The 27,440-nt window shown below is 47.6% G+C and overlaps 1 protein-coding gene and 1 pseudogene across 1 annotated transcript; both read left to right on the forward strand.

The window, feature by feature from the left end:
• Positions 1-3,221: 3,221 nt before the first annotated feature.
• On the forward strand, positions 3,222-4,811 carry LOC139059310 (uncharacterized; annotated as a pseudogene).
• A 5,431-nt stretch (positions 4,812-10,242) lies between these two features.
• On the forward strand, positions 10,243-21,934 carry LOC139054773 (uncharacterized). Its single transcript, XM_070532372.1, has 3 exons — positions 10,243-10,635; positions 14,195-14,526; positions 20,082-21,934. Exons 1-3 carry the CDS (start codon positions 10,304-10,306, stop codon positions 21,245-21,247), a joined length of 1,830 nt encoding a protein of 609 aa, XP_070388473.1. The 5' UTR covers positions 10,243-10,303; the 3' UTR covers positions 21,248-21,934.
• The last annotated feature ends 5,506 nt before the right edge of the window (positions 21,935-27,440 follow it).

The following is a 27,440-nucleotide window of genomic DNA, read 5'->3' on the forward strand; positions in this document are numbered from 1 at the left end:
GCCTCCTTGAAGCCCTTGGGTTCAGCGGGAGCAGTGGTAAAGCAAACAGGTCCGCAATAGACATCAGTAAGAGGCGATTGGAGGATTGGTGGAAGAAAAGTAGGGAAACGACAAAGGACGGAGACGTACAAAAGCACAGTTCGCAATAGGGTATCAGAAAATTTGGACGTGGTAGTTCATAGTGTGTGTTTTTTTTTTCTCATGGGTTAACCTAGGTAGGATATTAGGCAGCATAGTAGCAAGAGCTTGGTGGCGCAAGCCACCGCCCCGTTCCAAAGGGGACGCTCATAACATCCATCCATCCATCCATCCACGGAAAGTCAGAGTGACCGAGATAAACTCATGGGTGTCGGCAATGGAAAAGAAACCTGCCATGAGTAACTACTCAAGAGAAAAAAAAACGAAATCAGGCAAAAACAACGTATGATAACTCAATTGGAAGCTCTTCGAAGCATAGAACAGTTTACACCCTTTGGAGTGCCTCTTCTGATAACGCGCGTGCCGTTCGTCACTGGAAAGTTCCGGGCTTGCAGCGATAAAGAAAGGAAACGCATCAAGGCAGATGACGATTATTTTTGTGTGGCAGAAGGAGCAAGCCAAAGTGTGTAAACTGTTCTTAGAGTGAAGGTAAACGACAAACAACGGACGCGTACAAAAACAAAGTTCACAATAGGGATTCGGAAAGTTCGGTCATGAGAATTCATCGAGGGGTTTTTCTTTTTTCCTTTTCTTTTATTTTTTTAGCATACTTAGGACATTGAGCAACATAATAACAAAGATTGGTGGCGCAACCCACCACCCCGTTTGAAAGGGGATGCTCATAGCATCCATTCACCCATCCATGCTCGCGCGCGCAGCTGGGTTTGTTGCAACGCCACCAGATGGCGCTCGTGTCCGCGCATCCTGGCCGGCGCCGCCGCGGCAGCGTTTCAGAGTTCGTGCGTGTGGTACGTGCTGTGCTTGCTTTCCTATGAGACAAAAACGCAGGTGCTGGACAGTGGAGGTCGCGTGCTGGGCTGCGATAGTTCAAACGTTACTGTCGTCCATAACCTGAAGCGAGCGCTTGGAGCTGGCGTCTCAACAGCGTGCTGGCCACGTATGCAGAAGCAACACGTAAACACGCGCCTGCAAAATGGCTCCAAAGCGTGCACTCGGCGTCGATGACACCCAGGCCCGAAAGAAGCGTTGCGTGGAGCAGGAGAGTCTTCGCTGCGCAGCGAAAGGTGGTGCAGACCGCGATTTTATGTAAACAATGTATACGTACAATTATTATAATTAATTGAAATACGTACAGCTCCATAATTCAACGAAAGTATAACAATTCTTCCACAATGCGATGTGAGGCAATGATAATGCTCAAACCTCTCGGAGATTATATGATCAATGATACACAACAACGCCTCAAGCCGCCACGTCTCCCTGTGTGTTCTGTGGATTACGCAGACAAACAGCAGTTGTTCACGCAAGGTAACGTTTAACGTTAGCTCACCCAGGCTGTCTACTAACCACGAAAACCGGTAATTCTCAGAGATTTTCGATAGTCTCGAAATACTCAGGGAAAACTCAGGGAATTTGTGCTTCTGTCAGAGAAAATTAGCTGCAACTTTATTGAAAGAGAACGAAAGTCGCGGTAATGCTGGCGCAAGTACTAGAGAGGAATCGTAAGGAATCGTCTTTGACGGCGTGTCGTTGGCTGGAGGAGTTGCCAGTGTACAGTGAACGGCCGACTTTCCGGACGCCCGATAATGCGGACGTTTTCGCGGCACCACCCTCCCCCCATAGAGCCAATGTATAAGAACAACTGAAACTTCGGACGCTATAACCCTTCCCCGTACAATTTTCCGGATCTTTTGCCGTGACCGCAGGTCCGCAATGGCATTAATCAAAGACATAATCGCCGCCATTTTGATTTCCACGCCGCCTCTAACCGGCGCTCTCGCACGCATCTGGCACGATCGTCTAACGCTTGGCCTAGCTGCTTTAATGTTCGCTCTTAAGTTTCTTGCCGTTCGGTGCCATGTTTTTCATTGAAACAGATTACCGCTGTGAGCAATGGCACCGACTCCGCCTTTGCGGTCCTCGCGATTGGCTTCGACACTGGGAAAGCACGGCGCGTAACGTAATGCCGGTTCCCGAAAGCTTCGCCTCATTAGAGCAATGTTACGCGGTGAAGAAAAACGCGTCGGAAGGGGCAATTGTCACGAGACACGGTATGTATTCCCTAATTATACGCGCGCGCACCCGTTATCCCCTGTCACAGCACGAGCACCGGTATGTCTGATAAGTGTACTGGCAGGCCTTCAGAGCTTCTTCAGATGTGCCTGTGGCGATTTGAGCCCTTAAGGGCAGTAAATAACATGCATTCATTTTCTTGCAGCGAAGCTGTTAAGGGCTAATTCCCCCATGTCCGCGTGTAGATACAAAATCCCGAATATAGCGTAATGCCGGGCCGACCCGCTGCGGAGGTGCAGTTAGCCATTAAGCAGCCCAAATAAACAGCTTCGCTGGTCAGCCTTCTTCACAGAGTGGAAGGGCACTGATTTTTCGAACTGCCCGATTCTTCTGACGTTTTCGCGGCCCCTAGGGAGTCCGAAAAATCGGACGTTGACTGCAAAACTGACCAAGAGGATCCTTCAAATGCTCCGTAGGGAGAACGCCTGGTGAAAGGACGACGAGAACACAAAGCACCTACGCATCAAGGAATGAACGGGAAAGGAAGCATGCCTCCGCTTCTTTGAAGGAGCTTGAGCTCAAAACAGAGTGTTGGCTGACGCTCAGATGAAGGTGTGCCTCATTTAAATAAAAATGGCTGCAGTGGCTTAGGTAAGGTTAAGCCCAGGATTCGAAGCATACTAGCCTTTATTTTAGTTGTTGAACCACTGTTTAGCCTGGTAACTGCTGTTGCTTGGCTATATTTGGTTCGGCTAGACGAAGAAACAACTCATGCGTTACTCTGCTTCGCCTTCAAGAGTGGAACGCGACAGCGTTCCCGTCGACCCGCCAAGGGGTGTAAGAGACTGGGCTACGGCGCAGCGACTACGTACCCCGCGTTGGACGCGGTGAGCGTCGAGCAGCGCAGCGTTCCGCGCGGCAACGAAATGTGCGCCTGAGCAAGCGGCGCACGCCTGAGCCTTAGAAACGGCTCGTTTCTAAGGCAACACCGCATTCACTAGAGGCGCTTTTGTACTGCTTTGAAGCATCGTACTCGTGGCCACGTTTGCGATGAGCTCCGCTGGAAACAGCGCATCGGCCCTTGGCCGAGGATCACACCCACCGTCATCTACCGATTCCGGTAATTATAAAGTCGTTCTTCCTCGTCTACCGACTGGCAACACCGTCCTCAATTCAGTTTTCCTGCATGCTGACCTGGCAGGGCGGCCGTATCGGGCCCCGGACTTTCGCGATGCTCTCCTTTCAGTGCTAAGTGCAACTGATATCCTCGGTGCTGGACAATACCAGATGAGCCATTTGTGGTTGGTGACATGTGTTAATAGCATCGCGAAACAGAAACTTGTCGACAAAGGCGAGTTGTTGGTGAAGGGCCTCAAGTGCCTTGTCATTGACCCGGAATGCAAAAATATCAAGATGAAGCTCCTTTGGCTTCCCCCACACCTCGAACAGAGACGGATTGTTGAAGCGCTAGAGCCATATGGCACAGTGCAGTCCATCACGAGAGAAATGTGGCGGTGTGACGGCATGGAGGGCTGGCAAATGACTAACCGAGACGTGGCGTTCACATAGAAAGATGTCGTTTCTGCCAGTAATCTGCCACATCTGTTGAGCATATATGGCCACCAGTGTCTTATCTTGGTACCTGGCCGACCACCACTTTGCCTCCGGTGCAACAGAGTTGGGCATATCCGGCGACAATGTCGAACACCACGCTGCAGTAACTGTCACCGCTACGGTCACCCTGCAGATGCATGCGTCGGAACCTACGCTGACAAGCTTCGTGCAAATAGACCAGCTGAGGATGATACCATCACCGATCATCTCATGGACGTGAGCGAGGTTGTGGATGCAACTGGAGAAACACTCCCTGAGACTCATCGACAAGAACAGATTAAGCCGTCATCGGCTGACATTAGCCTCAGCCAGAAGCCTGCGAGCGAGGATGAGACTAAGGCGCCTGACGACGAACCATCTGTGTCATGGGCAGAATCGCCACCAGTTCAAGATCGCCCACCGTCAGGGGAATCTGGATCGATGTGCGAGGCCGCTAAGAAGCGTCCAGCGCCATCTGACAATTCATCGCCCTCCGGAAAAGAGGCTCGCGTTCCCAAGGTGTCAAAGTTGACAAAACCGCTCCGGGGAACGCCTACTCCTGCAGATGTCCCTTGTGTTAACGTGCACCAGAAGGCCCATTGTGCATCACCTCATCAAGAAGGGAGTGGTGCACCTCTGGAGCAGTGTTTAGACGCTGCACCTACATAGGTAATCATGGCGGGCGCTCTTCCCTTCCATTTTGGCACTTTAAATGTCCGTGGCTTACGAAGTAAGCGACGGCAAGTACAGCTTCTTCATTTGTTACGCAATAGAAAATTAGACATTGCTGCTATCCAAGAAACAAAGATTGAATCGGACGAAAACACAGAAGTAGCTCTATCTCCATTCCTATCTGACTATAATGTTTGTGTCGGCCATGCAGTCGGCGTTTCCGCAGGCTGTATGTTATTTGTTAGAAAACATTTACCATGTGATTTGCTACATTTGTTTACAGATAGGGAAGGGCGCCTAATATGTTGCGATATGGATATCAGTGGTATGAGCTTTAGATTTGTGTGTATTTATGCTCCGACCAAGTTACGTGAACGCGAGTGCTTCTTCTTATCTCTAGAACATCATTTCTGTACCGATCGTGCATTGGTCCTCTTTGGAGACTATAATTGTGTATGTAGCGCGCAAGATCGTACGTCACTGAAGCTGAGACATGATCCAAGTAGTTATGCATTGCAACGCGTGATATGTGATTATCAGCTTGTGGACATTGGGGAAAATGAAAAGGCAGGATGTCGATATACGCACTTCCAAGGCACCTCGCATGCAAGGCTTGATCGAATTTATGTTTCACTTAGCGCACTACCTCTTATTTATGGTTACACTGTGCACACTATATTCTTTAGTGACCATTGCTTAGTCTCAGCATCGTTTGGCAGCCGTCGGTATCAAAGTCGGCGTATGTGCTGGGAGCTGTGGAAGTTTAATAACCAATTACTTTCGCGTGAGTGTTTCTTAAATCGTGTTACTGAGCTTATAGCTCATGCGTCATGCCGCAAGGACTTGCCACTCTTTGCTGTGTGGGAATTATTCAAACAGGAAGTTAAAATGATAGCTATCGAAGAATCGTCAATATTGGCCTTTGAAAAAAAGAATAATTACAAAGCATTGTATAAACTTCTGAATGAATTGCATGAGCTTGAATGCTTACATCCGGGTCAATATATTGATGATATTTATAAGGTGAAGGCACAGTTACAAACTTTGAACGCAGAAAAATACAGAGGTGCACTAGCGCGTGCGCGAGAGCAGCGTTTCCTGGAAGAACAGCCTTGCAGTAGGGCCCTTGGTGATTAACGCCGACACGCGCTGTCGAAACAAATACTACATATAGAGTATGGTGGAATCATTGTTAACGAGCCTACTCTAATAACAAGCGTTTTTCGAGCATTATCAAAAACTATTTCGAGAACACAAGCCATTGGATACAGATGCTGCCAAAAAAATTGTATCGTTGCTGCCCCAGTTAAATCAGGATGATTACGATTACACAAATGAAAACTTTGATATCAATGAGGTAACTTCATGCATCGATTCGTTAGCGAAGGGCAAGACGCCCGGCCCCGATGGCCTTACTGCCGAATTTTATCAGTGTTTTCGTTCCCTCTTATCACCATTATTACTTCAGGTGTACCGTGAGGCCTTGGAAGTAGGGTACCTAACCGCCACAATGTACGAAGGACACACCGTCCTTATAGCCAAAAGCGATGATGAGTCTAAATTGCAAAAAGTTGACGGATATCGGCCTATCTCCTTATGCAACGTTGATTATAAAATTTTTGCTAAGGTATTACCTAACCGTTTGCAAGTTGTAATAGGATCTGTGGTCGGTGATCATCAGACATGTGGCATCAGGGGCCGGTCCATTCAGACGAACATTCATGTTGCGAGATCGGTGCTAGAGTGTGTAGCTGAGGGGTTTGGACAGGTGGCAATGGTACAGCTAGATCTGGCTAAGGCATTCGACAGGGTAAATCACTCATTCCTGTTTACTGTACTAGAGCATATAAATATCGGGTCCCTGCTCCTTAGAGGTGTCAGGATATGCTATGCTAATGGTTCAACGAGGCTGATAGTGAATGGCTCTCTCTCCGATTCGATTAGGCTTGTATCATCAGTACGACAAGGCTGCCCCTTGTCACCGCTCCTGTTCTGCTTGTATTTAGAACCACTTTGTATGAGCATTGTTAAAGAACAAAATTTCCAAGGGTTTAAATTACTGACTAATGAGGTTCGGGTTCTTGCGTATGCAGACGACGTGGCCTTTTTTTGTACAGATAAAGAGAGTGTGAAGACTGCTCTTGCAATTACAGAAGAATATTGTGCGGCTTCTGGTGCAAGCGTTAACTTTGGAAAAAGTTCAGGTTTCTGGTTTGGATTATGGGCCACAATGCCATCACATTACGCAGGCATTCAATGGAAAGAAGATCTGCGTTATTTAGGTGTGCCTCTCTCACAGTATAGAAATAGCAACGCTCATTGGTCGGGAGAAGTTGGCAAAATTCAACGTAAAGTGAATTCATGGCGAGGGCGGAATTTGTCAATGTTCTTTCGTGCTGAAGTGTGTAACGTTTTCTTAGCTTCCCGTCTTATGTATGTGCTGCAAGTACTGCACTGCTCAAGACTTCGCCTTCAGGCACTGCATCGCGTATTTGCAACATTCATTTGGAGTTCCAGTTGTGAATCGATGCGGCGCGACAATCTGTTCCTCCCTCTTGAACGTGGTGGTCTAGGATTAGTCCACCTCTTCATCAGGCAAATTGTTTCACGCCTGTTCTTCTTTCGAGACAATGACCATCCTTTTTTGCGTGAAATGTTGCAACTCCGTTTAGTTCATTATATTCCTAATATAGTAGTGTCATCAAATGCCGAAGATGTCCCACAGGCTCCTTGGGGCTTTCTTAAGGAGGTTGTTGACACATTTCTTTTCTTGAAAGTTAGATTCAGCCTGGAGTACGTGTTCACTGCGAGTCGAAAAGCAATTTCTGCGGCACTGGTGGACTCTATTTTCCCAGATCCCTTGTATCGTGCACCTTATTTAAGCCGACCTTATCAGGATGTACTTAAGCGCGTCCGAAAAATGTGTGTACCTCCTGGAGTAAAAACATTTTTCTTTAAATTACATTCGGAAACACTCCCTGTTAAAACTTGGTTGAACTCGAGGGGTTGCTTTGTGCCGTGGTCAACAAACTGTCGGCTCTGTCCACGTGCCGAAACCATAGATGACTGCTTCATAGACTGTAGGGACGCTGTATTCTTTTGGGACATTCTCCAACGGACGCTCAAAAAGGACATTGACATGATTCCATATACAATTAGGTTTCTACCGTTTAAGGTTACGGGTGGTCCTCCCTATGACATGTTCATAGTACTTGGCTTACATAGCCTATGGAGAAGTAGACTGTGTGACCGCCATGCCGAAAGCCCGCGATCTACAAAGTCCTTCTTTCGCGAAAGTGTTGCTTATGTAAGAAGTGTCTACGCTGCGCAGGAACCTCCGCCAGACTGGATGCACTTGTTGGATGCATGTGTGTGTTTGCCTGAGTTTTAAGTGTGTAGTTGTGTCCACTTTGTAATACACCTTCAGTTTTCTTTTCCATGTAATAAAGAAAAAAAAAGTACTCGTGGCTCAGTGGTAGCGTCTCCATCTCACACTCCGGAGACCCTGGTTCGATTCCCACCCAGCCCATCTTGCAAGAGTTGAGCCAAAGGCACTTCTCCTCTGTCGTGACGTCACGGTGTCACGTGGTATTCAAGGCGACACCGCCGCGCCTGAGGAGCTAGGTTGAGCTCTCGTAATATGCTTCGCATAAAAACACCCTTTAAAGCAGTGAAGCGCAACACTGCGGCGTTGTGCAGGGGCTGAGAGGTTGACTTACCAGCTGTTCAGAGAGTATCTCACTTGTGACAAAGTTAGGGCCTCCTACCTATGAGCTTGCTGTCAGTTGGTAGATGTGCAATGGGTTTTAGCAGTTTTTTCGAAGATATGTTATTAGCTGCGGATTTGACTAACCCATCGCTTCTGTTTTCTTTTAGAATAATAAACACTACTCCTTGCTATTCAAACTGAATTAAGTTGTTTTTATGTTTTAACATGGTTACTAGAGAGTGACAGCATCGGGCAACATGGTGGCAGCCTGTCTTGAAGTAAAACAAAGTTTTGTGTCACTCAGGCAAATTCGCAGAGGCACTCAAGTTAAACCTGGAAAACTCAGGGAGCACCCTGTCACCATCTTGTGTTGGACTAACCGCTGAAGAAATTACACATTTTCCACAAAGATCACCGCTAATTATCTTCAATCAAAGCAAACAGCATACAAAGCTTCCCTTCCATAGATTCCCACAGTGCTTGGGATCCACATATTTTTCTACGCTGTTGTTGCGGTCGCATTCTCTCAGCTAACAGTGTACGTCGAGCGCTATTCCATATTTATCTGGAATGCTACGCGTGCACCATCCCTTTTTTTATGTTCTGAGGTATTCGCCTTTATGCGGTGGTTTTCGTGTTGTATGCTCGTATATATAATGAGTGCGCACGTTTCGTGACAAAACTGCCACAAAATTGCTACTTCTAGAATAGTGCTGCATCCGACAGCTATTACGCTGTAGTACCAAAAACTCAACATATACCGCACGCAAATATGTGAGCCCATTGTAGTTACAATAATCCCTATCTTGTGTCAGTGTTCCACACGCCTTCTCTTAGTTTACCACGAACATTTCTTTGAGAGAGAGAGAGAGAGAGAGAAACGTTTATTAAACGAAACAGTGTCCCGAGCGAGGCCGGGTATCACCCTAGAATTTCAATATTTACCTCTTCAGGTAGCGTGTACGTGGAATAGTTTGGGGCGCAGCAATAAGTATTCTTGGTAACAGTAAAGAAAATACTAATATTCAGGTACTCTTTGAAGGTGTCGGAGAAGACGTCGATCATGACGGGGCAGTGCAGCCTGAATTCCCGCAGGCGGGAGTTCTACGCAAGCGCCTCCACAAGCCTTCTCCTGTTCTTGCCCTGTACGCGTAAGTAGGGAAGCCTTAGGACTGCCAGGGAAGTAGTGGTCGTCTCCAAGACGCTCGCCGGAAGCTCCAAGACAACCGGAAGCTCAGAGGGATGTGTCTCGAACACTTCACAGTCAACTTCCCCAAGATGCGTCAGGCGAGCTAGGTTGCCGCAAAACTGCTTCGGCACCGGTGTATTCTGCATGTCGTTGGACACTAGCGCCTCAAAAGACGCGTTCTCAAGCATCACAACGCATCGCAGAGAAGTGAAGCGTGCCTGCCGAAAATAAAGGCTCCAGTGTGCAGACGGACGACGCAGGGGTGCTTCACCGGCAGCCAACGAACCGGTGCAGCAGAACTTGGTCTTTTACAGTGGTTGGGAGGTCGAGGTCATATAGACGCAGGCACACCAGCGAAAGGTATCCCGGGCGCACTTGAAAACCGAGCGATGTGCCACTCTGTTCGTCTGTGCCATTGAAGCGCCACTTTTCAAGACGTGCTTACCGGACAGAAGAAAGAGTTTACTCTCTCACACGAAGAAATGGTAGCAGAAGCGTATAAAATGCAATTTAAGCGCTACAATAATGTAACCAATCAAAATAACCATCTCTGCGCGGCTTGTTGGTTTGGTGACGGTACACATATTGGTTGCACTGTTCGACCATCGAGTGGCGCCATATGCCATTTTTGCACCACTTTCAAAGCCAAATTAAAATTGTAATAATTCTTTGTTCATTAGACACAATTGCTTAAGCATGCTCGTTTCCGTCAACGCAACACAGTCTTTCAATTCCCACCACAAGCTATAAACAGGTCCTTTCACTTGCGAGACTAGCGTTTTCTCAGCTATATACGCAGTTTTCAATGTCCTTCGCAACCTGTTCTGGCCAAGGTAAGAGACAGCAATCGCTGGAGGCTCAGGTCGCTCGTGCGCAAGCTGCATGCAGAAGAAGAAGAAGAAGAAGAGCCTCATCTGTGAGATCGGGCATTGCGCCGCTGTCTTAAACAACTAGCAACAGAAGGAAGCATGGGTGCCAGATTATCGAGGGCAGAGCGCGGAGGCATGCCCTCAAAGGAGCAGCAGCACCTGCCACTCAAGAAGCGGCAGTCCCGGGTCTGTGCGGAGCTGGAAGCGAAGGCCGCGGCGCGCGAACTGTCGCCGATGGAAATGTACTGGGACCCGCGCTACAAGAGCTACTTCTACGCCGGCGCACTTCCGGCCGCACCGGGAGCGGCGGCGGCGGCCGCCGCCCGTCCGGAGACGGCCACCACTGGACGTCAGACGGGTTCCGTCAGCGAGGTCGACGCCTCGACCTCTGATCTACAAGCCAGTCGCAGGAAGCGCTCCATACTACGCAGGCGAGTGTTCGGTGCTGCGTGTAGCTGAAGGATAGATAATGCTTGACGTTAACTGGCTCGGAATTTAACTTAACAGGCTGTGAACCTGGACGAGTTGGTAACTCATAGCAACAAACACTCGAAAGCGCTTCACCAACGGCACGTGGGCACAGAAGCAAGCAGCGCCGCGTTTGTTGCGCCTGCTTATTTGCCGAGGTGCCTCCCGCACGTAAAGCGCTTTTGCGAGTTTAATCGAAATGCTACACAGCTGTTCACGCGGATGGAATAAACGTGACAGTAAAACAAACGTGCCTGCTCGCAGAAGCGCACGAACAAACTTGGATCCGTCAAGCAGGCGAACGCGTCATAGGGAGCAGAAGCTTGATGTGGGCGAGTTGGTTTTTCATACTCAATGAAAAGAGCGCTACGATGACGCGGACTAAAAGAACAGCATGTACGACGGACAAGCGCCTTCTCCGTCGTACATGTTGTTCTTTTAGTCCGCGTCTTCGTAGCGCTCTTTTCATTAAGCGTCATAGGGAGTTCATTTTCGGAGGCTGCTTAAGGACCGCCCCGGCGAGAACAGGAAAGAAAAACGTCTGCGCAGCGCTCGACGTAACTGCAGCGCACCGCCATTCTGCGCAGCAGGGCTCCGGATTCATTTAGATCACCTGGCCTGAAATGGTGAGAAACTACGACATGTTTCCTAGATCAGGAGTTGCCTTGGGATGTTAAGTCATGGCACTCGAAGCATCGAGACATTCTGCGAATAAGACACCCTCTGGTCAAACGTTGAAGCAGAGCTGGAAAATGTACTTCGGGCCACCGAAGCGTTTCCGAAGTACCATTAATTTGCCGCCTGAGTCATGGCCACCAAATGATGGTTATTGCATGTATCCATGTGAATGGAACGTGGAAACTTTCGCAAAGTTCAGTAAAGGCATAGCAGTTCTTTCTGGCGCACACTCGCTTTCTTGAAGCCAGGAGGCCTTTTTCTCATTTGCAGGTGAGCAGAAATGTCACTAATAAGAGTGAATGGCAGACGGCAGCTGAAACGATGCGAGCGGTGTGTTGCATATGAGATCCATGCATCATGAGGAAACATTCAGGTGATCGTGACGGGCTTTTCCTTTGGCTGAATACCTTGCGTTCGGCTCAGAGTGCCTTGCTCGGGGAACCGTCAGGCAAATGTTCCTCAGGCAAACGTCGCACGAACAGCAGAACCGGTAGCTCCATTACCTTTAGTAACGTATTATTCCTCGTTCTGCAATGAAGTATTCACTCCAATCAAACACACGGAAACAAACGCACTCAGGCAGGTTGTGCGAAAACTCTTGAAAATGAATTAAACGCGTAATGAGAGTTGCTGCCGTATTAAAAGCATCAGTACTCAATTGACTGAGTGTAAGGTGACCTTGGTGGGGTAATGCCACGAATGTGGCTGCAAATTCGGGTAACCTGTGCACATAAGCAATCATTGACGAAAGAAAAAAAGAACACAACTCCGGATACGGAAATCGTATGCGTGATCCTGATCCGCGTAAACTGTCTGTAAGTTAACCTGCATAAGATGAGCGAAATTAGCAATTCTTGGAAATATACTTTTTTGTAGGAGTTTTAAGACGGCCAATGTCAGGGTGTGTTTCGAAATGTAAAGAGGCGCGCATTTGCCGATTCAGTCGGAATAATACTTTGGTGGCTACGCGTCTCCTCGAAATTGATTCGTAACAGCTCCGGATTGGTTGACGCTTCGCTGGTATCACCGATGACCCTACGCACAATATCACGCTAAGGAGTGGTGGAGTCGTTAGACGGCGCAGGCGCCTCACGTGGTCACATTATCACTGCTTGCGCCGCACCTACGTCAGTTCTCGAGAGTTCTAAATATTGAGAGTTGTAAGATTGTGCCGAATAGAAGTTCACTCATATCTGGCACAATCAGACTAATCGTTCTCTAATTGGGAGTAATAAGCTTTCTCAAAAATAAACACATGGGAGAAGTAGCTTCTCGTACATGTAAAAATCCCTAGCACTGAAACATTGTCAGAGAGTTGTTTTCAAAAATATGCCTGACATGCATCCCCTATGCGTTTCTTCAAGAAGAGGACCTGGTTTCAGAAACGTTTCTTCAATCCCTTGGCCAACATTGGGCGCGCTTCCGAGTCGGCGTGTTTTGCGTGACATGGCTATAAGATACAGTTCTACTGAGACTTCGTAAACTTGGTCTCACGTACCTCGCCAGTGCTAATCGTATCCTGTTTTCCCAGTGGTTCGCCCTCGTTCTTAGCCGGCAGCTATCATAATTGTTACCAGACTAATCAGCCTTTGACGTCATTGAGAACGCTGCCTTGCGAATTCATCACAACGGTACCACACAACAAGCCTCCACTCACCGAGTCTACTCACCTGCGATCATTACTGCCATGTGCCACACACACGTGCGCTCAGAGAGACGTGCGCTTGGTACCTGTTTTAACGCGACAGCATTAAGGGCCCCCGTGCCGCAGACCATCCTATGTCGGCGTCGGCGCTGGCGTCCCCGGCCGAGAAAATCATACCGAAGCACGCATATATTGTACGGCACTAACGTTGTTCTTCTATCCTTAAAGTTGCTGGTACCTTTCCTTACGTTCTTTACAAAGTTATTACTCGGAATTTCCAGAATGGGAGCCCACAAACAAATGTCGTGAACGAGAACACCGACAGCGCATGCCTTCTAAGCTCAGTCTTCTCAGACTGAAGTATCAAAAGTGCGAAACAGTAGTAGAAGATCGGCCCACGCAAGAGGCCGTGTTTCCACCTGAAAGCTCGCCTTCGTGCATAGATTTCGACGCGAGCTTTTCCCGGTGAACATTACGGTTACGTATAAAACGGAGTTGCCCGGTAGCGTAGCAGTCAGGGATCTTCAAATGATATTTTTTCCACTCTTAAAGGCGAAGCTTAAGCATCCTCCAAATTTCTTTTCTAGGACTTTGGGATCAGGGTGCAGAGACGTTCTATCGCGAGAAAGTGTGTCAAATGTGTAATGAAATGAAGCAAGATGGGTAAATAGCACGACAAAAGCGAAAGCATGGAGCGTACGCTAGAGCTGGATCTGTAGTTTGCGGATGCAGCTAGAGGATATGCTGTATAAAATGCTGAACGCCTGTGCAAAATGAATCGAATTGTCGTTTCTGAATTTTGGTGGAAACAAACTTCTTAGTGGGAATACGTGTAACGTTGAATCGCCCTCGTGGAAAAGACATTCGCGCGCGTTTTCGCATCTCTTCGAATTTGTTAATTAACCTTCGAATTTCGGTTGTCGTCATCAACACCAGCATAATTTATGTTCACCGCAGGAAGAAGGTCTGTCCTAGCTATTATCCTCTTGACGTGTCTTCCGTCAGCCGTCTGTATCCCATCATCATCACTCCGCACTTGATATATCGTCCCCGACTGCGTCGTTTCCCTTTAGCACCCAGTCTGCAACTCGGATAGACCACTGGTTGTCGACGTCACGCAGTAGACTGCCCGCCCAAATTGACATTTCTTCAGCTGTAGGCCGTGGCCATTATCAAGACCGATGAACGCGCGTTCGCAGCCGAGGCAGTCGCCGCCGAAGCCGTGCACGTAGGCACCGCCGCGTCTCCTTCAGCGTGGACGTCGCGGGCGGCCGCAGCTGGGCCTCCGACCCGTCCAGGTCTCGGCGCGTTGTGCGCGTGTGCCTCGCGACAACCGTGTGCGCCACGTTCCTGCTGCTGTGGGTGCTGGTCGTGCTGTGGGCGTCTGGCTACCTGGAAGACCACGATTACCTGCTCACGGAAACCGAGCGCGATCTGGCCACAGTTCGGTCCACCCCCACCGCGGACCGAAACGAGACGCCGACCGAAAAGGAGGAGGCCGAGGGACCCGACGACGAGAAGAAACACAAAGGTCGGTGAGGTGCACGCGCGAAGCAAATTTCCTCAGAGAGCGAAATGTCAGACAGCGGCAGGTTTACGGGGAAGAAGCCATCAGAATCGGTGCCACTTGGTCGAAGGTCTTGTGGAATCTCAGAGGTTTCTAGAATAATTCCAGTTTCCTCATTGGCCGTCCGCTGTCATTCTCGCCGTTGGTAATGGGACGACGTTGCAGCCCTCGTTATTGGCTTGGGCACTGTCCGGTGTTCACGTCATTCCTTGCGGTTGCCTCCCTGCAGGAGCACTGCGCATCTTTTAATGGTCGACTTTCGCGCATGCTATAAAATGTCCTATGGGATCATATGCGCGAGCTTTGTTTCAGAATATCCTGACGCCGCCTCCGTCAAACGGGTTACTTCGCAATGCGAGTACGTCGATCAGGTTCTTCTAGCTGTTCTGCTCGCTGCTGGCGGTCCCTTTCTAGCTCTATAGTGCTACGTGCATTACACTACCACGGAGACAGGCTCCATCTTAGGTACACCTTTCATCCATTCCGCGGCCCGACAGAGGGGTGCGCATTACACACACGAAGTCACTAAAGTAGCTAGGGAGAACCCCATAATACAGTGGTCGTTGCAAAGAGAAACCAACAAATAAAAAAAACAAGAAATAACATTATCCACGTTTCTTTTCCGAAACCTGACACGCCACAGTTCGTTTACAGCGGAATAGGAATAACACTGACAGTATATTTTGCGTAATTTGAAGTTAGAAATTAAGCAATACAATGCAATTAGAAATCAGCCAATGTGCGCTAAATACCTCGCGAATCGCACACAATGACTACTCGCCAAGTAGATGGGACGAGTGCTATGATAAAATACAGTAAGTAGTCAATTTGCATCGACTACATATTATATAAGGGGCACCACGAATAGTGCACCTGAAAGAGGTACCACGGTAATTGCTGCCATAGCCACCGAGAGACCTGATGTGTTCACCTCGTACATGAGCTCAGCCTATGCTCACCATTCTGCGGCTGACACTAGAATTCGCTAACTTCACCGCGGGTACGTGTACCAGCAATTGACACTGGTACTATGAAAGGTCGTCTGTATGTCAACACGTGCAGCGTCAGCTCAGTAATGTGGAAAGTTGGGCTAGTCGGTAATTAATCATCATACCTGGGTGGTGAAGCAGCGCACTGACAAGGACAAGGCGAATACGCACAAGAATACACGACACTGTTCTACACTACCCAGTTTTTTCGATAGTGCCTCCTCTATCGCGCTGACTCCTAGTGAAGTCTTGTATGTCAACAGATAAAAATCGTAATGTTCGTTTTTTTTTCTAGTGCCCATGTTCTTAGTGGTACGTCTTGCTGTTAAATCACCCCTTGTGACTGCCTTTCATTTTCTGCGCATGCCCTCTCTTGTATATATACACACGATGTGGAAACGCAATAAAATATTGTTGGAAGTCAGCGCAGTGTATGTCGTCTTTCGCAGTCCTTGTCCTTCGCGCTGTACGTCATTTTTTATAATAAATGATGTTCGCTCTTCTATGATGGTTACCACTGTAATACAGAACAAGGTGATCCGTGATCACTAGTGACTACACCCCAGCCCCTCCTAGTTGTCATAATTGAATCGCTGTTCAAACGAGTTTTTATTTGACATCCATGACGCTATGCTGCAAAAAAGCACAAGAACACCGCACTGAGCACATCACTAATGAACCTTATTGACTCAGCATGATCATTTACTGATACTAAAATGATTATTTTATGAGAGTTTGATTGATACCAATGACGGCACCCACGAAAGAAAGCTACCAATGTCGTTCAGAAGATAGTGATTCATGATCACTAGTGACTGAATCCCAGCGTCTATGAATGATAATGATTCAGTTGTTTAAAAGGGCTTTTGTAACGCTATAACGTAAAATTATTCCAAACTTTTGTATTCCAATTCTGCAATCAGCCCTCCGAGATTGGTCAAAAACAATTTTGGACCACCTCCACATCACCTGTCTGTCACGCGTCGTCACGAAAACCGCGATAGCTCCCCATCTGATATGACGTGTACACACTGATTATGCATAATTTGATCGAGAAAAAATACTTATTTATGATTCGACGCCTTTTCGCCATTAGCCCTCCGACTATTGGTCAAACGTTTTCGGGTGGTACTCACATCACCTGCCTGTCACGCGACGTCACAAAACCACAAGGGCTCACCACGTCAAAGTGACGTGTACGCATTAAAGATGCATTAATATGCCGAACAAAACTGAATTTTCTTCTGAATAGGTGCAGGCTGCCCCGTTCCGAAAGGAATAAAAGATGGCTGCCGCCGATTGCTCAGGCGCTGGCTGCTCGCACCTGCCGGAGAGCATGGGTTTATTTGCGTATAATAAAGCTTCTTGCGTGGCCGTGTAACGTTTTTGAGCACTTTCGGCATGTTTACGACCTCATTCTTCCAACTCTTCATTGATGAGGATCCGTTTTAGCGTCATTTTTAAGCTTCCGTTGCATGCCACCGTGATTTTCAAGCAGCCACCGCAAGCTAAGGGGAAGCGGACCAATCGCAGACGCCGGCACCACCTTCTTCATCCGATTATGGACTTTGAGTGCAATGGCTAGGCCCCATCGAATCCCTCTCCACTTGAGAGTGCTCCTCGCATCTTGTCAGCCAATTAGATAAGTAAGCCGCTCAGTGTAGGCAATGTTATTCGTGTTTCAAGCAAACAAAAGTGACCTCCTATGAACGAGGAAAGCGTTTGATTGGTGACAACCCTGCGGGTGACCGCCCGATGCTTGAGTCGGCGGTTACGCAAATTTGACGTCAGGAGATTGGAATAAAACATATTGGAATAGATGGACGTTATAGGGCCCCTGAAGTGCGATACCGAAGTGCGATTCTGTCTGCACACGTATTTAGCATTCGTGTGCATCTTATTGTGCGCATCTGTTTGTATCATGTTCTTTCCAATCGTTGTACTTGCATTGACGTAAGCGTTTTTAAATATATTGCATCGCAGTAATTTATTCAACTTTGTGTTGAAATGTACAAAATGTGGCCGCCCAGTAGTGGTCAAGATAACTAGCAGTATCGGCAAAATATATGATGAAGATCCAATGCACTTGTTGGAATCGACATAAGGCAAAGCTTTCATGCACCGGTCAATTCAATTCTATAATATTAACTGCAATGCGTGCAATTGTCCTTATATCCATCCCATTTAACATGGACTTTTATGCAATATGAGCTCATGCACCGCACAGGTCACAACTTTAGTGTGAAGTAATGTATTCGTAGACCGGTGAAGTCACTTAAGAGTAAGCGACTATGACTTGGACCCGTGAGGCTGAGTTCGTGTGAGCCCGAGTTCGTGTGAGCCTGGCTGAGTAGAATTTTGCTAAATATGAGTTGGAGCAAGCTCCGCTGATTAGAGCTTTGGCTGAGTCTGAGTCCGCGTGAGCTAGGCTGAGTAAAATTTTGGGCAGTCCGTGCACACATGCCATTGAATCACACCCCTTGGAATAAATCAGTAAGCAGCTGCATCTCACAATCTAACAAAAAGATTCACATACACAAATGTCGGGATGTTTTTGTAAATCTTGCAAGTTGCATGATACTGTAATCATGGAGGCAGTAATGACAGAATATGGTCATGTGAGTTTATGAAGTAATAAATGCGGCTGCAAAATCATGAGCACCTTTGCTCCTCTCTTGTTGGACATGGCTTATGCCTCGTGATATGTCTGCACTGTTGATTAGCTGGGGACCTTCAAGTAGTAGTGCGCACTTGAAATGACGCTATCATTCGCAGGAAGAGATGTAACTGGCTGACTTCACTGCATGATTTTAATTTGCTTTTGTGTAATGCGTTATCTACTGTTTATAAAATCGAGGTGTTTGCCTGCTTTCCACATTGTTGCATGTGTTTTACGGGAGGTAGAGAGAGAGAAGCAAGGAAAAGCGGGGATGTACGGAGAAGTAGTTTCTTATACTGTAATATGTTACGACCAGCATAAACAAAAGAAATTCAATGCACTGTAGTAAGAGCAATATGCAAAAACTTTTTTAAAGTGAGGATTAACACAGGTGCAGTAAGGACACAAAGTCTGCGACATATTGGAGGTTTATTGGTTTCCGTGCAGGAAAAAAAAATCATACACAAGAGAAAAAAGACGTAATACTGTGTAAGTGATACTTATGGTGCATTAACGCTTGGAAAATAAATCGACGATGCCGTTTATTCCTAGTCAAAGCGGTAAATAAGTTACAGTACAAAATTAATTACGATATATGGTTTGCACGTTTGCTTTGCGAGCTTGATAAGCAATCGCGTCTCGCAGTGGAAATAACATGACCTTAAAATGAGACGGCTCGACTCACCCGCAAAGGTACGTTTGAAAGCCGACCCGAACACACTGCGGCTAAGCGGGCGCACGTACACAGCGCGACGTTGAAACTTTGAGTGCCATGCTGTCACGCCATGTCTGTCGACACATGATTTGACTGCATTTGCATATTATCTAAGTTCCTCGGTCCGTTAAAGCACACCGCGCCACAACTGTGGCGTTGTCGTATATCGCGAGTAGCTTGTAAGCAACAAACCACATAAGTGGGAGGACATCCGAAGGTCATGTCTTCTCGTAAGGGACACCTCGCAGGTAGTTATGACTCGCAGCGCATGTAAATTAACGAAAGGAACTATCTACTATCGGTACCGACTATCAACACCCGAAGTCAACGTGGAAAATTGATTGGCTTGGTTAGCTTGATTAGCAACGTAACGGGACAACAAACGTATACAAACCACGGAAGCGAATCTGACCTACGAGTTTTTTTATCTGCCTTGTTCGCTTGTCGGTGCTGATGGTGCATATACCGCTTGCGCAATTAACGGCTCGGCACAATACGTTACAGGTTCTCCTTTTCTTTCTTTCATTTGTTGAACGACAAATGACATTTTCCAACAACCGCGATAACAACAACAACAAAAAAAAACGCGATATACGTCTCGACGCAGTTTCGGCCGATCTTTGTCATTCTTTTGTTTTCTTAATTCTTTTATGTTGGCGTACAAAAATCGCAGCGATCGGTCGACGCCTGCCACTGCGATTTCCGTCGCATGCGACCGAAATGTCACTTCCAGTGCTATCATAAGCACATCATGTGAAACGGCCTTTACGCCGTATGAGATACGAATTTCGGCTATCATCTGAAAGCGCTAACTGGAATTGACATGATCGAAGTGTACGTTAGATTGTGGCCTATAATGGCTAAAGCATCGAGCTTCTGTGCTTGGTCACCAAGGTTAGATCCCACCATCGGACACGTTTTCATTTCGTTTTTTATATATATATATGAACTAGCACCAGCAGCGATGGTCAAACAAGTACGGGAAGGTTCGCAAAGGAAACCATGCTCGCAAATTCTTTTCTAATGCGTGCGCACTGATGTTTGTCTCGTGAGAAGTACAGAACTATAGGTGGTTGTTGTTGCGACGCTCCAACAGTGCTTTTATTTAACAGAAATTTGTATTTTCCCTAATGCTTGCCGTGAATTTCATTTACAGAAGACAGACGCTCCGGCACCTTCACCACGACCGAGATTCTCACTGTCGGCAACCCCTCGAAGACTCCGCAGCGGCACCACGACGGCACCAACCTGGCAAGCCACGTCTGCCTCTATACACATCGCGACGACACCTTGTACAACAACAAACTGGCAGGTAATAGCCAGACCCCTGCCGATCGTCGAAGAACTCGGCATTGTGACGTGCTCATCCGATGCTGCTACGTCCTCGAAAACGACATGACTCTTCGACCGGAAACATCTCGGACAGGCGCATTGAAACCGTGGCCGCAGCGCCTCACAAGACGACGGGGTGGCGACAGGTACAGCCGACCCTGGACGGCGCTAGCGGCCGTTCTCGAGCGGGATTCGGCCTTTTCGAAGCTCCTGGCGCCCGGAGACGGTCGGGCTCGAAGGAAATTCGCCCGCAACGTTTTGCGCTTGGCACGATCCGAGGGCTACGCGGGCGTTCGCTTGTGGCTGCTCGAGGCGGACGCCTTGAGCTTCGTCAGGCCGAGTTTCGTCCGAAAGGTCCGGCACGTCGCGACCGCGCTGCGGAAGGCAAACTGCACTGTGGGATTCTTCCTCCCGTACCCAGCGACCCACCCGCGTCCCGCGCGGTACGCTGCCGGGCTGCGAGCTCTCGCGAATGCCCTGAACTCCCCGCAGTCGACGCTGCTGTACCCGACCGCTTCGGTGCTCCGCAACCACAGCAGGTGGCCGTCGCCCAGCAAGATGGCGGTGATTGAGAAGAACAACACGCCCACCGGTCGTGCCGAGATCTGGCCTCGTCGTTCGGTGTGCTACCTGCTCCTTTCGGCGACGGCCGTGTCCGTCGTGCTCTCGAACGCCACCGTGTCGTGCGACGTGGACAAGGTGCAGCGGGTGTCGGTTTCGCAAGAGCGGGAGTTCTTGACCAGGACGGAATTTTACGAGCTCTGTCGGTCCTGGAACTCGTCGTGGAAGCTGTCCTCGCATCTCTACCACAGCTATTCTTGCGGCTTCGGCGATCACGCAAGAGAAGGCGTCGTCTTCCAAACCTCGCAGCAGGCAGGACGGTTCTACAAGAAACTTCTTGACCTCTCCCGGTCCTCGTGCTTCGGATTTGTCGACGGCGAGAGCGGATTAGAAGGCTTCTGCGACCATGTTCTTGAGCCGCTTACTTGACTGTATATACCTTTGCTTTAGGCTTCCCTTATACGATGCTGAATTAACCACTGTATTAATCTTTTGTTTTAATCATCGGACCCACACGTTTACTTAGCGGATGTGCAACGAACACTCCTGTGCCTTGAACTTAAAACGACGTCGGCCATGATGTAATCGTTGCGCACGATGCCGTTATTTTAGTTGTAGTAATCTTTTTAACATTGAAAGTTCCGTACTCGAATACAGTGTCTTTCTGTCTGGATGAGTACATAATAGGGTAGGTCTGAATACGAGCATACAGTGTTAGAAACGCTCAAATCAAACGTCATGACTACTGCAGCTGTTAACATTATATTCATACAGTAGCACCATTTTAACGCGACTTTCATGTGGGAGCAATGAAGAAGTGCAATTGTTGACCAGCGTGTCAAACGAAACTGAATTATGTGGAATATTTAGGATGTTGCTGACCTTGTTGGACACTCTCGTTGCTTTTGAATGGTTATGTACGTGCATCCTACTGGCAACGTATTCAAGAGTGCGGTCTGTTGCGCCGCACAATCGTCGAGGGAAAACGCTCGGGCGGAGCACTTGCAGAACATGCCATTGCAAAGTTAGATCGGCATGCGGCTAACGAGTACTTGGAACCTGAACTACTATTTAACGGAGTGAAAGCATTAATGGTTATACATAATTTTAGAAGTCTGTATGGTATATGGCTCTGCTAAGGTGTCGCACACAATACTAGCGCGAAAAAAAACGAGACCAACATGACCCTTGTGCATTACCGACTGTTTATTCGTTCGCTTACGCTTGTCACACGTACGTAAAGAAAGATCACGTGCACAGGTGCGTTTAAAATTCGTGATAGAACAGTACCAGGCATGCAACCGCATCACAAAACACACATGACACATGGAACACGTGCCTTAAAGACCTGATGCAAGACATCCTGTGCAAAATCTTTTTCTTTGAAAGATTTAACAGTGCTATGGGATCACAGCCAAGTTGCTTTAATATTTTCTGTCAGTGAAGGCCATTTTATTACTGCTTAAGTTTGCTGAAAGTGTTTTATCACATAGTGAGACAATTGGCGCATGGTGTAGCCGCGTTGAATCCGTTTGTTAATTTGCAATGCTATTCCGCCTGCTGTACTATGCTAGCACGATTTTTAATGGCCTGGTCTATGCATGCTGCTGCAATTGCTTCTTTACGACCTTCGAATGATCCGACTCCTGAGGTAGAAAGCCTTCGGCCGATCTGGTGCTGTACTCCCAACATGTGTACTGCTGTTCCCATATAAGAAAAACACCTATGAACTGCAACCTGTCGTGATCGGGCCTTTCCATAGTTAATCCAAAACCACCATGTGCATTTTCGAACAAATTCAAAGCTGATTCTTTCGCACCAGCTTCACGAAATTGATTACATATCTAAAACACTTCAGGGCTCCTATGTTTTTAAAGCAACTTTAAGCTTTCCGTTTCCTTTCCGTGTAATCGCATATCTTACAGAAGAGGACCTCTGTGGAAGAGTTTGCCGAGCGGCGTCTTATACGGGCCAGAAGGGCTCGACAACGCTGCACTGCCGTGCATGAATATTTATTATGGAAGAAATTTATCCTCGCCAGCAGCTCCGAGTAACCAGTGCCTGAGCGATCGGCGGGCAGCCATCTTCTATTCCTTTCGGAACGGCTAGTCTTCGGCTATTCCGAAAAGTTACGTTTTATTCGGCATATTAATACATTGTTAATGTGTACTACGAAAGAAGTTTTCTGCGACTGCTCTATGACAGAAGCGTGTTAAAGGAAACAACATACATTTTCTTTTCTTAATCTCCAGCCTACAAATCGAGTCATAACTAAAATATGACCATTCTAAATTATTGTTACATCATAAAATAACTATAAAATAACACTTGAGAGATTCTTTGCCTTTTCCCACACGGCATTTTTTGCATACATCATGCATAACGTGCTGTCTGCGGTAAAGCTTTGATGCCCCGCGCGATATTCAAGCTGGCTGCCCTTCGAGTCGACGCATGTCTACAACTTACATTCTAGTGCACTGTAAGATGTCTGCCCTGCTTTGCTTCTTTTCTCGCCACTCTTAAGAGGTGAGTGGTTTTCTTTTCGAGTACATTACAAAGCGTGCATGACGTATGCTTCTACCCGATACTTTCCGCTTGTTCATGATACAGAATAAGACGACAATGCCCGCAAAGAAAAGTAAGGCGGACAGGGACAAAATTTAACAGCCACGTGTTCCGGCATTTGAATGGTTGTCGCGCTTTGCGCGACCACGTGGGAGGTCGCACTTAAAGTTAGCTTCATATTTTAATTATAGCAGACGTAAGGACTAGCCACTGGGCTTGACAAATGCCTTATTTTATATTCTCGCCTTTTCGATTTTTGCTGTAGCTGTGAGAGGAGGAGGAGGAATAAACTTTATTAGTTGAAATGAGCCGACGGTAAAATCGTCCGAGGTGGGCGGCCTCCCTAGTCCAGGATGCCGTGGGCCTGAGCTGATAACTTGGCCCTGCTCACCAGGCGATGCTGGTCTTCAGGGGTCGAGCTTGTCAGCTGTGCCTCCCACTGCTCGACGGTTGGTCTGGTGATGGGCGGTGTCGATGGGTTTTTTTGACATTCCCATACCATGTGGTAGAGGGTATTGGGCGTGGAGCAGAAGGCGCATTTGTGAGTATAGCTCGTGGGATACATGGCGTGTAGCAGGGTGCCGTGCGGGAATGTGCCGGTCTGTAGTCTTCGGAAGATCACCGCCTCTTCTCTTGTCAGCTGGGGATGCGGGGGTGGATAGATCCTTCTAGTCAGTCTGTAGTGGCTCAGGATATCGGCGTATCTTTTCGGGACGCTATCTTGTTGGTCTACCGGTGCTCGTGAACCTGGTGGGATAGCCCGGAGAGTGTGATCTCGGGCAGCGGCATTAGCCGCTACATTACCCGCCAGGGACTCGTGTCCCGGGGCCCAAACAATGTACACTTCTGGAAAATTGTCTCGTTTTTCGAGGATGCTGAGGGCTTGTTTGGAAATGCGGCCCCTTTGATAATTTCTACATGCTGTTTGTGAGTCGGTGATAATTGTGAGTAGATCTTCCTCTCGCTGTCCCGTAGTGGCCGCCAGGGCTATCGCCGTTTCTTCCGCGCAGTCGATGTCTGGAGTGCTTACCGAGGCCGCTGCTACCTCTTGTCCTTGGCCGTTGATCACGCTGATAGCGTGGGCCGCTCTGTTCTTGTACTTTGCCGCGTCGGTGTATCGGACTTCTCCTTGTTTTGGTCCTTCGTAGGCCTTACGTAGAGCTTTCACTCTCGCTCGCCTCCTTTCTCTGTGGTGTTCAGGGTGCATGTTTCTCGGGATGTTGGCCACCGTGATCTTCTTCCTCAGGGGTAGAGGAACCCGCTGTTTTGTGGATTCATATTCAACTGGGTAGCCCAGTCTTATTAACGTGTCCCTACCCGTGCTGGTGAGCTTGAGTCGCTCTATCTGGCTCGTCTTGTGGGCCTCTACTAGTTCCTCCCAAGTATTGTGGATGCCCAGGCTGAGTAGCTTCTCCGTCGACGTCGTCGGTAGAAGCCCCAGTGCCAGCTTGTAGGTCTTTCGTATCAGGGTGTCCAATTTGTCTCTCTCGCTGTTCTTGAGACCCAGGTACGGGGTGCCGTAAGTGACTCTACTGGTTATCAGGGCTTGTATTAATCTGATTGTGTCCTGCTCTTTCAGGCCGTGCTTTTTGTTTGTCACTCTTCGCACTAAGTGCTCGAAAAAAAAAAACGTCCGTGAGGTATCAACACAGCTCACTCAGTGACGTTAGCTTTTAGCGGCGAGCAAGTGTTTAGTTTCTTGAAGTGACCGGAAAGTGCGAAATTTTGTTTCTGTGGTGTAATATGTTATTTGTATGAATACTGGCATATGAACCCGTCGGATATCAGGGCACATAGCATTCAGCATTGATTTTGTTGCTTCGTTTGCTGCGGTTCGAGTGTTTTAGTGCGGTAACGTCTGGAAAATACCGGCCACGGCGGCCGCATTTCGCAAAAACACCCGTGTACTTAGATTTAGGTGCACGATAAAGAACCCCAGGTGGTCCAAATTTACTACGGCGTGCCTCATAATGAGGTCGTAGTTCTGGTACGTAAAACCCCGTAATTGATTTTTAATTAGATATTCATAGTGGGTGCATTTCTGACAAGCACTTCAAACTTGACACAGAAAATAATTGAAATGGTCAGCAGTTTTTCACGGAGGTCACCAATAAAAGAAGGCGATAATAAACAAGTAGACAAAGGCGCCAATTCAAGCTAGCTGGTCTGTAATACTGCCATCCTAATAGCGCTAAAAAGGCAAGGATGGACATAACAACGACAACACATGGCGCTATGTGTTGTGTCTGTGCCTGTCCCTGTCTTTCTAGCGGTACTTACGCTCCCAAAATGAGCAGTAGGCTTGTGACACTTGATATTTTTCTCATACAAAAATTAAGCTTCTGAGAATATTACATAGACATTATCACTCAGTGCAAGACGCGCCTGCATTCTTTCGAACTTAGGCGAATGTTATCCTTCATTCTATCTTTTGTGTATGTCCTCGCCGAACCATGTATTATCAGATTGCGTTTGCGTGAATAGTGCAGTTGTTTATGCAAAGCGAGCTGGCACCAGGGATTACACTAGAACTTTCGACGAGTGAGTGAGTGAGTGTGTGAAACAACTTTATTTAGTCCACAATAGACGCAAGCAAACTCAACGTGACCTGGCTAGGCCCACTCGGGGACCATCAGGTGGTACCTGACGGCCCTCTCGCGAGCCCTCTGGACTGCCAGGATTTGTGATATATAAAAGCCGATGCGCTTGCCCTCCTGATCTGATTTTCGAAGATCACCGACTGTGTTCGCCGCTATCGTTGTTCGTTGAGCGCAGCCTGTTCTTGTGGGCAAAAGTTCACCCTATACAAAGGCAGATTCGTCATTTACCGTTTTGCGGCTGTTTTCTGCAGTCACTACTGAGTGACATGTGATATAACACGTGTATCTTTGACGAAGATAGGTACTCCTATCAAAACCTCGGCCAGCCTATCTGAGGCACCTTATCCCTGTTCATAACATTTATACAACACGTGTATCCTTGTTTATCTTTTTCAGTTGACCGCTTTTGACCAACTAACAATTGTTAAACGTTATCGCTCAGCGCAAGACGTGCCTGCATGTATTAAACGTTTTTTTATGTTATCAATGGTACTAACCATTTTCTGCAGTCTCCTATCTTTGATTGCATGCGTGACTCGAATTAAAATTAAATTATAGGGTTTAATGTGTCAGAACCACTTTCTCATTATGAGGCACGCCGTAGTGGAAGACTCCGGAAATTTCGACTACCTGAGGTTCTTTAACGTGCACCTAAATCTATGTATACACGGGTGTTTTCGCATTTCGCCCCAGTCGAAATGCGGCCGCCGTGGCCGGGATTTGATCCCGCGATCGACTCGAATTGTGTAATACTTTCTGGAAGACACGCGGACACCAGCGATTACTCTGGAACCTTCGAATACATGCATAAAAGCTTACCCGCTTGACTCGCTGATCATATTCCAACGATCACCCGCTGTGTTCGCCAATATATCGTTGTGCTTTGAGCCTAACTTGCTTTTGTGGGCACAGGTTCGCCCAATAAAAAGTAAAGTTCTTCACAGTTTTGCTGTTGTGTTCTTAACCGTCACTACTATGTGACAATGTCAGGGAGCATAAACAAATTTCACCTTTAAGAAGTGCATCTTGTGGCTTTTGATGCCAGCGAAATCTGGCATAGATACGTCAAAAGAAGTGCTCAAGTCCTATTCTATGGACATAATGGCTAGAGAGCGCAGATTCTTGAGGTTGGAGCAGAAGCAATTCTTAATAAAGAAAAGCATGGAAAATGGGTGCTTGTTCTCACAGTTTTAGACTAGAATCAAACATATTCAGGAGGTTACGTGGGTTACTATCTCGCGTAGGTGTGCTATTTCAGCAGCAAATGTCGAGACAAGGCCAACTTTTTAGATTTTGAATAATCTGTTGGCCTGGTTGGTGAGCTCGGAACTCTACTCAGAGGGCGCCTTGTGAGCTGATAAACAAATTTCTCGTAAAGGGCTGATAGCGCTTATGAGCACTGACTGGCTTTGACCTTGCTCAAAAATTTGATACTTCGGGCAGAGAGCCGCATAGGC

Source organism: Dermacentor albipictus, chromosome 1 (genome assembly GCF_038994185.2).
Source record: "Dermacentor albipictus isolate Rhodes 1998 colony chromosome 1, USDA_Dalb.pri_finalv2, whole genome shotgun sequence".
Lineage (NCBI taxonomy): Eukaryota > Metazoa > Arthropoda > Arachnida > Ixodida > Ixodidae > Dermacentor > Dermacentor albipictus.